We start from the raw sequence: 12,500 nt of genomic DNA on the forward strand, positions 1-12,500 counted from the left end.
TGAACATTTCCACAGAGGTAGTATTGATATTCACACTGAGTTTACACCAGAGTCTTCTTGTCCAGATACTCTGACTTTATGTACCAGACCACAGCTTTGTATGTGTATGTATGTATGTGTGTGTATGTATGAGTGAGTGAGGCAGCTTATCAATAAAAAACATGTACAGTACAGTGGTGGATAAGTGTACTCACTCTGCTGTATGCAGTGGATGTGGATGTGCTCCTAACGCACTGGAGAGGTCATCCACACACTCGTGTTTTGCCTGGAAAACAGAATTCATCATCACCATCAGTAGGGATCATCATCACCATCCTCATCATCATCATCACCATCACCCTCAACATCAGTAGGGATAATCATAATAATAATAATAATGGTGGTATAATGATGGTAGATTTACCTTGAGCCTGTGCATCTCCATCCTCCTCTCATCCACTTCTGTTTTCAGCCTTCTGATCTCCTGATGAAGGCTCTCAACAGTCTCCTGCAGGTGACTACACACACACACACACACACACACACACACACACACACACACACAAGCACATAAGCAGACACACACACACATCACTGAAACCATACCTTAATAAAACTTCTGAAGATAGGACACTATATCTACATAGTGTCCTATATAACCTCCAAATGTAAATATTACATTGACTGTGGGACTTACTCTTTCTCTGCTGTCAGATGGATGATTGTTTTACTCTGGTCTTTGATCTTTTGGGACATTTTCTCATTGGCTTGCCTGCAAGAGTGTTTCACATACATTAGAGCAGAGATAAAGGCAACATTTGGCTATTTTACCATAACTTGGCAGAACATGGCTGTTTTACAATAACTTTGGCAGAACCTTTTACCAAAAATAATTTGCCCATAAACTGTAGACTTAGGCAGCATAACCACGATCAGTCTTTGCTCGTGCATGTTAGTGCTGAGGACAGCACTGTGTGCCATAGTGTGCTGCTAGTTTAAATGTGAGCCCGTAGGGACCTACTTCTGCTCGTCCACCCACTGGTTGATGTTGGTGACGACCAGCTGGCTGTGGTGGTGCAGGCGGGTGCTGTCGGAGCGGGCATCCCCCAGAGACTGGCGCAGTGCCTCCACCTGAGGGGGCAGAAAGAGAAAGAGAGAGAAAAAAAAGAGACAGAGCGAGAGAGAGAGCGAGAGAGAGAGAGAGAGGTGAGACTCTACACACAGATCACACAGAGCTGCTGTTGCTACTGTTTAGTCTCTCACCTCACATACAGCAGTCAAGTACTTCTGCTCAGTGGACTCCATCTGAGAGCGCAATGCCTCCACCTGTCTCACACACACACACACACACACACACACACACACCAAATACTTCAAGAAACTTTCATTGTAATACACACAGTAAAGCAGGTGCTGCTTGCACCATACAATGAAATTCTTACTTTAGTAGTCCTCCATTGAAAAATGAAAGATTACACACAAAAAAATAAATTCTATAGACTAAAATTCTATAAATTCTATATTCTATAGACTATTTATCTTTCCCTTTAGACTGATGAATACCTCAGCATCAACCTTTACACAACAATGTCCTAAACCTCTTTTGTTATGAAGATCTCCACAAAACAATCTCTCCATCTTGTTATACATCTGGGCTGGGTTAGGTGTGACTAAACAGCCTGCCGTCACTGGCGCATCTGACCTACCTGTGCCAGGGTGGTGTGGTACTTCTCCCTGACGGAGGCCACCTCCACCTTCAGTGCCACCACCTCCTCCTCCCGCTCCTGCAGCGCTGCCAGCTGCTGCTGCCCCCACTGCTGCGCCCGCAAGAGCTGGGCATTCAGCTCCGCCACACGCCCCTCATACATACGCACCTGGAGACAGTAAAACACACACACACACACAGAGGTATTACATGTGTGTTTACTTCTGTACTCATCTCAATATATGTGTGACTTAAACAGAGCGTAAACACAGACATGCATTCGCAAGACGGCTTGACCTGACTGAAGTACATAACAACATGTCTGTCTTGTACAGTACAGAGCCTCAAATCAGCACAAGTCATTGAAATTCCATGACTTGTACATGTTTGTGATCTCGTCTCCCCCCCGTCTACATGGCCCCTGTTCATGTGGGATCTCTGAACGTGGAGGACTCAGGGCTGCCTGTGCGGCGCCAGATCAGATAGTCTGTGCAGGCATCAGGCTTGATTGTGCAGTGGCTAGGTGCTCTCCTCTCGCTAATTCAGTCTTGAGCAGGAGCTTCTGTCAGCTCGGCTCGGCAGGATGCCGCAGGGGAATGACATCAACACAATGACCTTTACAGATGCGCCCGCTACGACGCAATGCAGAGGAGAGGCAATAAATGTAATGAAAGAAGCAAGGGCAATTAAATTGGTGTGTGTGTGTGTGTGTGAGTGTGTGAGTGTGTGTGTGTGTGTGTGTGTGTGTGTATGTGTGTGATTGTGTGTGTGTAGTTGTGTGCATGTGTATGTGTGTGTGTGTGTGTGTGTGTGTGTGTGTTGTGTGTGTGTGTGTGTGTGTATGTGATTGTGTGTGTGTGTGTGTGTGTGTGTGTGATTGTGTGTGTGATTGTGTGTGTGTGTGTATGTGTGTGCGATTGTGTCTGTGTGTGATTGTGTGTGTATGTGTGTGTGTGTGTGTGTGTGTGTGTGTGTGTGTGTGTGTGTGTGTGTGTGTGTAGTTGTGTGTGTGTGTGTGTGTGTATATGTGTGTGATTGTGTGTGTGTGTGTGTGTGTATGTGATTGTGTGTGTCTGTGTGTGTGTGATTGTGTGTGTGATTGTGTGTGTGTGTGTACAGTATGTGTGTGCGATTGTGTCTGTGTGTGATTGTGTGTGTGTGTGTGTGTGTGTGTGTGTGTGTGTGTGTGTGTGTGTGTGTATGTGATTGTGTGTGTCTGTGTGTGTGTGATTTGTGTGTGTGTGTGTGTGTGTGTGTGTGTGTGTGTGTGTGTGTGTATGTGATTGTGTGTGTGTGTGTGTGTGTGTGTGTGTGTGTGTGTGTGTGTGTGTGTGTGTAGGGAGAGCAGGAGATGAGTTTGAGACCGCAGTATCCCTCCATATCTCCACTAATCCCTCTGTGATTGCGCAGGAGCAGGAGTGTGCTCAACGTCTGATCATCCTCTCCCACCTCTCACCGCTAATCCAGACAAAAGGCCAGAGAGCGCTCTCACAACTACACACACACAACTACACACACACACTCACACACACGCACACACACACACGCACACACACACGCACACACACACACGCACACACACACACACACACACACAACTCCACACACACACAACTACACCTGCACCTGCACATACACACACATACCTGCACATACATGTGCGCACACACATACATGCAAACATATATCCTCACATGCACGCAATCATACACACACACACATCTGCACATATATCCTTACACTCTTATTATCAAAGGATCTAACCTGAAAAGACTGCATATACACATACACACGTTCATTCAACATACACTCTCAATACACATCCCCTAACACCTATTAGGTATAGACCAACATAAAAGACAAATTTCACCATATGCATACACATTTAATTCCAGGGATCAGATCATACAAGCGCCAATGCACTTACATACACAAACACACCACTGAAAATAAGTCCCTCTCTCCTTTCTCCATATACACATTTCTAAGCATCAGACCACGCATGCCTCCCTGCACACACACACGTACAGTACACACACACACACGTACACACAAACACCCAGCTGAAAACAAGTTCCTCTCCCTCTCTCCTCTCCTCCCCCCGTGGCGTGCGTCTACCCCCTCCTCCTCTTCCTCCTCCTCCCCCTCCAGCGCCCTCTGTTCCACACCAGTGCCAGCAGTCATTACTGGCCTTCCCTCTGATACGGATGCAGCACCAACAGCAATTATTTTTAAAAGCAAGAACTGAAAACAGACAACAGACGCACAAACACACACACTGCACATAATCATTATCTTTTCACTGGGGCGAGAGAGACAGAGAGAGGAGGATCTGTGGAGGAGAGGATGGAGGGATGGAAGGAGAAAGAGAGAGAGAGAGAGAGAGAGAGATATGGTGTGTGTGGGAAGGGATGGGCAGCTGTGTTATTTGCACTTCTTTACTTTTTTTTTCTCTCTCTCTAACCCGAGGAGTTTGCTGACCGCAACAAATGACAACGATGCTTTTCCTAAACCAATTAGGAAGCTGGGAGAGTGGTGCTGTTATCATGCAACATTGACAGCACTTAAAAAGGATGGCGTAAGGAGATAGCCCTGAGCCACGCTAAGCCTGCATCAGCCCACTGCACTGGGCTCACTTCACACACACGCACAAGCACTAACACACACAGACACACACACACACAAAATCTGTGACACAAAAAGTAAATGCACAAAATATCCCCAGACACACACACCTCAAATACCTACAAATCTAAATGCACACACACACAAAGATAATGGATAACTACCACAAACAACCCTCTTTGGGGCTCTGTTTGGATATAAAAATGCTTAGAGAAGAGGACTGCTGGTGCGATGAGTGCTGTGTGTGTGTGTGTGTGTGTGTGTGTGTGTGTGTGTGTGAGTGGTCTGAAGGACAGGTACGTGAATGCAGAGTAATGAGTTCAACCTGCGGGGCCTGAAAATGCCACTGGCTCTGCTGTGACACAGCACATCTCAGCGCTGGCCACCAGGGACCCAGCGTGTCCTGGCTTTCATCCCAGGCTGCCTCTGCTCCGTGTGTCCCAGGTCTAAAGCACATCACAGGGGCACGGTACTGATGCATGTGGCTGGCGTGGGCTGTGGGCACAGGCTAGGACAGGCTAAGAGGGTGTGGGGGAGCAGCCATACAGTCGCCATCTGAGAAATGCTAAGCCCAGGTTTGATTTATCAACCCAACATTGTGAGTCCCTGTTGCGTTTTGATAAAAGCCCACTTCATTTTACTTTACATTAGCGATAGATAGTAGTGTGTGTGTGTGTGTGTGTGTGTGTGTGGTGATAGTAGTAGATAGGAGATAGTGTGTGTATGTGTAGCTACAGTAGTGTGTGTGTGTGTGTGTGTGTGTGTGTGTGTGTGTGTGTGTGTGTGTGTGGTGGTGCTTGCCTGCTCCTGGCTGAGCTGGCTCTCGCTGCGTCTCCGCTGTAGCTCGGTGGCCTGCTGTCTCTGCCGCTCCTCCCGCACCGAGCGCTGCTCCGCCTGCTGGGAGACACGCTGCTGCAGCCGACACAGCTCACCACGCACCGACGCCAGCTCACGACTGCGCTCGGCCAGCTGCACACACACACACACACACAGATTTCATTTCCAGCATACAAACATGGGATAGTTGGACATACGCAAACATGCATACAACCTCAATGTACCAAATGTATGTGATAGATTTACATTTAATTGACAAACACACTGAAAGCGATGGTTCAGAGTAATTTCACCCTAGTGTCCTTTGCACCATGACCCTGAGCCAAACACCCTCCCAGAACCTGTTTTCCCTTGGTCGAGCCCTGGTCGAGTAGCGCTGTCAGAAACTAATGAGTTTCTGCAGTCGTAATGGTACCAACTTTTATCTCGTAAATTACCCCACTAATAATGCCCTGGATGGTACGAAACTTCTACAGTAGTACAACTATGTTCTTTACTCATAAAAAGAGGCATTGAAAGTTTGTAAATACACCAGGAGTTTATTTAAACAACACTTGCCTGATGGATGCTACTATACCGCTGCATCGACGTTACTTCCGTGATTTGGGAAAAGCCTGTGAAAGTTCTGGCAGGAAGCGATTACATCAACGTTTTTTGGTATATCCAGTTTTTAATATTTTTTTCCCGAAGTGTTTACAACTTAGTGTTAACTAATAATTGTTGCAAACTGGTACTAGTACAAACAAAATATTAGTGCATTCCTGGATCTACATCGTTATGCATGCTTCCTGCCAGGACTTTTACGGGCTTTTCCCAAATCACGGAAATAACGTCGACGCAGCGGTATAGTAGCATCCATCAGGCAAGTGTTATTTAAATTAAACTCCTGGTGTATTTACAAACTTTTCAATGCCCACAAATCAAAATACGGTATACACATTCACACGTCATACGGTCATCACATTAATACTTGCAACTGTTTCACTGAGGTCCACTGGAGCATGTGTGTGTGTGTGTGTGTGTGTGTGTGTGTGTGTGTGTGTGTGTTTATGTTTTAACCACACAAACATGTGTTTCTCTGATTCCATATTTTTCTAGCCTGGCAGGCCATCCTATATCATTGAAATGTATAGTCTGGAATCGAACCATTTACCTCGCTTAATCCAAGGGGCGGGCAGAGAATTGTCTTTCAAACTGCCTAGACATGCAATAGGCCAGCGCTACGACCATATCCGTATCCGGTCGGCAAAACGGCAAATACATCCTTCTTCGAAAGGAATTACTTAAGTGCATTGTGTTGCTCAACTTTCAAAGAAAAGCACAAGTCCAACTCATCCAAAGTTGACGCCAACGCCGATTCAAACAACCGCTCTTCGTTAGCCATAGCCACCTTCCTTGTTGTTCACCGTCACAGGACTGTCGTTATCCTGTTAAGCCCGCCTTAAGACTCTCTAACAAAATAGAGCGCTGTGATTGGATCCACGGCGTCAGCCAATAGAAATCCCTATGGTTTGATACTAGACGTACAGGCTGAGCAAATTAATTTGCCGCCGCTAGGGTGCGTCTAGATTTCTAGGCTAATATTTTTCATGTTTTGATCGGATTTGTCTCCATCAAAATACTACTACACTACACCTTTGGCAACACTATATCCTTAGGAGTGGTCATGCCAATAAAGGGTGTTGAGTTCAACTGAACTGAAGTGAGTGCACTGACCAGTGACATGCTCTCTCTGTGGGAGCCCTGTGCAGAGGTCAGCTGTAGCTGCAGCTCCTGGAGTCTCCTCTGGGTGGCGGACGCCTCCTCCACCTCCTGACGCCCGCTGGCCCGCAATTGCTCCAGCTCCTGCCTCAGCTGGCTCACTGAGGCCTGCAACAAGGACACCTGGACACACCACAGCAGAGAGGGACAAAGAGGAGGATGAGGAGGAGGAGGAGGAGGATGGGAACAAGAGCACTGGATAGTTAGATGAAGGCTAAAGCTACTGGAGAAGAAATTGTTGACTACCCAATGGCCAAACATTTCTATAATGCACATAACAGCAACCCAGAAGGTCTAATGGTTGAAGGTCTAAAGACAATTAAAAAAAACATTAGGGGTGGTGACAGATTAAGACTACTACTACAAAGAGAAACTTTTTATATATACTGTACCATTTGCAGGCCATGACATATCCAGAACTAAATGAAGATATTGACTTCAGTCCTTTTCTGTAATTGTTCTTTTGTTTAATGGGGTTCTGATTCTTGTATTCATTGTTGTCCTAGCCTAAGGGATATAACCACCTAGTGGCCTTTTCTTGTATTGTTTACCTGGGAATTAATTACCTCTTGTGAAGTCCTTTCCTGTGTTATCCAGGTGTTTGTGATTAGCTAACCTTTTAAGAGAAAATTGTTTGTTTGAGCACCATACCCTGAAAAAGGCTATCTGTGCCGCTACGTGTGGGTTGCTGCCCAGTTTATGTTTTTAAATGTGACATAGCCATGTAAAATAAAGGCTTTTTATACATTTTTGGATACGAAGAGTGCCTTGGATTTCCTCCTTTTTCAAATGACGTTTGTATTCCCTACACCAAAGAGCACCTTCATTTTTTTCTGCAATTCCTGAGCACTTTGGACTTTTCCTCATCTCATGCTACTCGAGCAGAATTTGCTTCAACTATCGACCTGTAGCCAACCTCAACTTTTTACTTTAAATTTATTCAAATCAATAAAGCACAATGACGTTACAACGCTTGAAGGACATTGGAGTGACCAGTGAACCTTCTATTCTATTCTTCCAGTTTATTTCTATTCTATTTGGACTAGACACATCTTTCTACTTCGTTCTGTCTGCTAGCCCCACACTGAGTGCTCGGTGTCCATTTGACCTCTGACCTCTTCCGCTCTGTGCTTGGCGTCTGTCTCCTTGCTCTCCAGCTCCTTTTGGAGCTTGTGTAGCTGCGTCTGGCACACACCCTGCTCCTTCTTCAGTCGGCCAATCAGCTGCTCCTGCTCCTTCAGCTGACACACACACACACACACACACACACACACACAGACATCTGTCAATCAAACGATCACATGCTACACACACACGCACACAGCGAGTCTATCGGCTCCTCCATCGCGGCGTTACAGTGAGGACATCAAAGCATGCTATCAGGATCAAATCTGACAAGCGGGACGAGATAGCGGGCCCCCGCTGCAGGATTAGGGGTGGGGGGGAGGGCTGATGAGAGATATACTCTTATGTGCATGACAGATATTAAACTGGGATTAAGAGGATTAATTTAACACCATAATTGGCGGGGAAACTTTTTCATCAGATTGATTTAACTTTTCTAAGAGATATCAAAATGTGCTAAGATTTAATTTTCCGACAGATGAACGTTCGGTAAATTGCCATGCTTCTGGTATACATCCCTTTGGCGAGTTAAGAGTAGCAATAAAACCTTTACATTCCTGATTAATGCAAATTTGAGACCTTTTTGAAAACATTTTGCCCCGCTGGGATTAAAATATAATTAAGGCAGCGTTTCTGAAGAGCACATTCTGATGGAAACTAATTGACTTTGGAAGCTCGAGGCCTGACGGAAAAGTTCGACTGAGAAGAGAGATAAAGACAAAGCCGCTCTCTCGCCATAAAGAGATGGATGTCATGTGGAGCAGACGAGATGACCTCTGTAACCCCTAACGATGACTCCTCACATTTATTCTCGGGATCAAAAAACAGTCTGTGCAACGTTTCTCAGAGAAGAGTTTAGTCTTTTACAAAGGGTGAAAAGTGCACTTGCAGAAAATGATCTAAAAACATAACATGTGAGAGTCTCCCAGAAACCAAACCTTGGGCAAAATAAAGTTTGGCCATTAAAATGCACCACGGATGCTTTGTCATATTCTGGCAAGACTCTAGGCTATACCACACAGACCCAAAAAGGAAACATGGATATTTGCTTTTTGAGTTTTAAGTGAAAGGTGGTGGAGTGTACTGATAGGGTGTGACCCTAGCAGAGGCTCTAGCCAGGCTCTTGGCAGTGTGTGTGTGTCCATATGTGTGTGTGTGTGTATGTGTGTGAGAGAGAGAGAGAGAGAGAGAGAGAGATCCTGACACCCCAGCCTCACTGGTTGGTGCCCACAGTACCAGGCTCTTGGCAGACTGGAGTCTGGTCCTCAGCTGGTCCCTGTCGGCCTCCAGAGCGGCCTCTCTGTTGCGGCTGCCCCGTGCCCAGCTCAGCTGCTCCTGCTGCTGCTCCTGCTCCTGGGCCAGCTCAGCCCGCAGGGCACGGCACGCATCCGCCTGCTCCTTCAGCTGCCCAACAGGAGAGAGGCAGGGAGAGAGGGAGAGAGAGGAGATAGGGAGAGAGAAAGAGAGAGGAGAGAGGGAGAGGGGGAGTGAGGAGACAGGGAGAGAGAAAGAGAGAGGAGAGAGGGAGAGGGGGAGTGAGGAGACAGGGAGAGAGAAAGAGAGAGGAGAGAGGGAGAGGGGGAGTGAGGAGACAGGGAGAGAGAAAGAAAGAGGAGAGAGGGAGAGAGGAGACAGGGAGAGAGAAAGAGAGAGGGAGAGGGAGAGAGAAAGAGAGAGGAGAGAGGGAGAGAGAAAGTTACAGAGAGGCCGCAAAGGTCCCTAAACTAAAAGCTAAAAACTTAAAGTTGCATAAGTTCATGAGGTAAGGATTTTTACTGACTTTTACAGACTTCACAGAGAACTTGGAAATACTTGTTTCATTTGTGCCAAAATCAAATCAAAGAAACAAACATTACAGTACAAAATACAAAACTAGATTTACGTAGTGATTTTGTATCACTATGTCTGTGTATGCGTATGTGTGTGTGTGTGTGCGTGTGTGTATATGTTAATTTCGTTGTACATTTCGTTTATTTGTGACAATGACAAATAAAGATATTCTTCTATTCTATGTATGTGTGTGTGTGTGTGTGTGTGTGTGTACAAGTGAGTAGTACATTTCACACCAGCTCCATCCAGGCTTTCTGCACTGTGAGACAGATATGTGTAATAGAGGCTCTGTGGAGGGTGCAGTGTGTGTGTGTGTGTGTGTGTGTGTGTGGTACCTGGAGCTGCAGGCTGTCCTGTGCCTCTGTGCTGCGGCCCAGCTCCACCTCCAGCCTGAGGGCCTCCTCGCGCTGCTTCACCCCCTCCTGCTGCGCATCCAGCAGGGCCTGCCTACCCTCCGCCACCTCCCCCTCCAGACGCTCCACCTGGCTCCTGCAGGAGTAAGTAAGTAAGTTAATCATTTTAATTTGTATAGCACATTTCCATCCATGGCTGTTAGAAGCAAGTCCGAAAGCATGTATGACTCTCAAGGTCTGCTGCAGTTAAAAATGAATTAATAAAAAATAATTTAGCTATTGTTTTTAGCTGAAAAAGCTGCCCTTCACAACAACATTGACTTGTTTGTCAAATTTTAATTCCGGATCAAAAAGCACTCCAAGATTTCTGACCTGCCATGTTATAGATGGGATAAGAGGGCCCAGGATTCCCCTCAGGCCTCCAGTTTGCTTGGGAGGTCGACACAGAATAACCTCAGTCTTAGTGGCATTTAACTGCAGACAACTGTGAGCCATCCAGGTTTTTATATCCATGATACAGTCATTGAGCCTTGTAATAGAGCACTGACCACCGAGGGACAAAGGTAGATAAAATTGCAGATCATCTGCATAGCAATGAAAAGAGACATTATGTTTACGAATAATCTGACCTAGCAGAAGCATGTACAGAGAGAAAAGGGGGCCAAAATAGACACAACTTTTTCAAAAACTCTGCTAAAAAATGGCAATGGTTTTGAGATTGGCAGATAGTTACTTAAAACACTAACCTCTAAATTATGTTTCTTTAAAGGAGAATTCCGGTGTGATATTGACCTAAAGTGTGTTGAAACATGATACCGAGTGTGAACATATGTCTCATAGCCCATCTCGCCTTGTCCCCTGCACTACAAAATCTGGCGCTAGTTAGCCGATGCTACCAACAGCTTTTTCAATGGTGGTGCTTCGGCATCGGGCTAGCCATGCAAATAAATCACTGTTTTACACCAAACAGTGTAAATGTATCTCCACACTTAATTGGTAGACTTCCGAGGGCCCTGACATTTAAAACGAGACATTGAGAACTTTGAAAAAGCACTGGTAGTTTACTTACAAGACGATTTATACAGACAGTATCTTCACGAAGTTTAGCGTTTGCAGCCATCTTGAATTTAGTCTTGATAAGTCGAGCGACGAGTATGAATAATTCAGTGGAAATGCATGGATTCCAGTTGCTGCTACTGGAAGAAACTGGAATCCATGCATTTCCATGAAATTATTTTTGGAATCTGATCCCTTATCATACCTGTTCATTCTTACTGCCGCCGACTTTATCGCGACTAAATTCAAGATGGTTGCAAATGCTAAACTTCGTGAAGATACTGTCTGTATAAATCGTCTTGTAAGTAAACTACCAGTGCTTTTTCAAAGTTCTCAATGTCTCGTTTTAAATGTCAGGGCCCTCGGAAGTCTACTAATGAAGTCTAATACGATCGAACATCGTAGGCGATTGCATCAAAGACTTCCTAAAAATACAAAAGCAGGAGTCTGAGCACAGATATCAGCACTTTACTGTAAGTAATCAGCGATCCCTAATGTTACTCATTCTCTGAATTTCAGACAGACAGACACACGCAGAGAAAGTTGGAAAAATCATCAATGGCACTCTCCTGTGCTTCATAAATCAAAGGGAATTAAACATTTCTCAATCTGACCATGTCAGGCGAGACACATGAGTGTGACAGTGGTGTGGGCGGAAGGTGTTGCCTTTAATTTGCCCAGACAGGCATTAACATTTAATGAGACGGCCGAGTGAGCGACCGTGTGTGTGTCTGTGTCTGTCTACGTGTACGTGTGTGTGTGTGTGTGTGTGTGAGTATGTGTAGGTTTCTGGTGGGCGATGCAGATGACACAGCTGACGGGCGTATCGGGGGCAGGCAGGCGGGCCTCAGCTGGAGAGTGAGTGAGCGATGGAGCAGGCAGGAGCAGGAAGGCTGGGCGGTGAGGCGGAGGGGTCCGGGCAGCTCTCTCAGCCTCCGTCTGGGAGGAGAGTGGAGGGGAGGTGGCCACAGCCTGTTTAATGCCAGGGGAAGCAGCTAATCGAATATACAGCGAGTTCAGTGGCTCTGCTGAAACATTAACTCCCCTGACCACAGTGGCGTGTGAAGCCACTCAGTGAGGCCACTCGCTCTCTCTCGTTAACACACACACACACACACACACTCAAGGTCAAGTCGGGAGGACAAGGGGAAAAAAGTAAAGTGGGAGTGACAACGCAGCCATCAGGACAATGACCTACTCCCTAGAGAGTGTGTGAAAGACACGCAGAG

General features: G+C 46.0%; 1 protein-coding gene across 5 annotated transcripts in view; it reads right to left on the reverse strand.

The window, feature by feature from the left end:
- LOC125306996 (trichohyalin) overlaps positions 1-12,500 on the reverse strand; it is a 151,964-nt gene that overhangs the window by 6,659 nt on the left and 132,805 nt on the right. For all 5 annotated transcript variants that reach the window (XM_048262682.1, XM_048262685.1, XM_048262683.1 and 2 more), the window contains 11 exons: positions 10,198-10,351; positions 9,269-9,436; positions 8,023-8,148; positions 6,863-7,030; positions 5,111-5,278; positions 1,686-1,853; positions 1,243-1,305; positions 1,001-1,110; positions 677-751; positions 404-497; positions 195-265 (listed from right to left, as the gene is read on the reverse strand). In XM_048262682.1, coding sequence (XP_048118639.1) covers positions 195-265; positions 404-497; positions 677-751; positions 1,001-1,110; positions 1,243-1,305; positions 1,686-1,853; positions 5,111-5,278; positions 6,863-7,030; positions 8,023-8,148; positions 9,269-9,436; positions 10,198-10,351 — 1,365 coding nt within the window. The remainder of the gene's footprint in view (positions 1-194; positions 266-403; positions 498-676; positions 752-1,000; positions 1,111-1,242; positions 1,306-1,685; positions 1,854-5,110; positions 5,279-6,862; positions 7,031-8,022; positions 8,149-9,268; positions 9,437-10,197; positions 10,352-12,500) is intronic.

The sequence above is a fragment of the Alosa alosa genome, chromosome 14 (genome assembly GCF_017589495.1).
Source record: "Alosa alosa isolate M-15738 ecotype Scorff River chromosome 14, AALO_Geno_1.1, whole genome shotgun sequence".
Lineage (NCBI taxonomy): Eukaryota > Metazoa > Chordata > Actinopteri > Clupeiformes > Clupeidae > Alosa > Alosa alosa.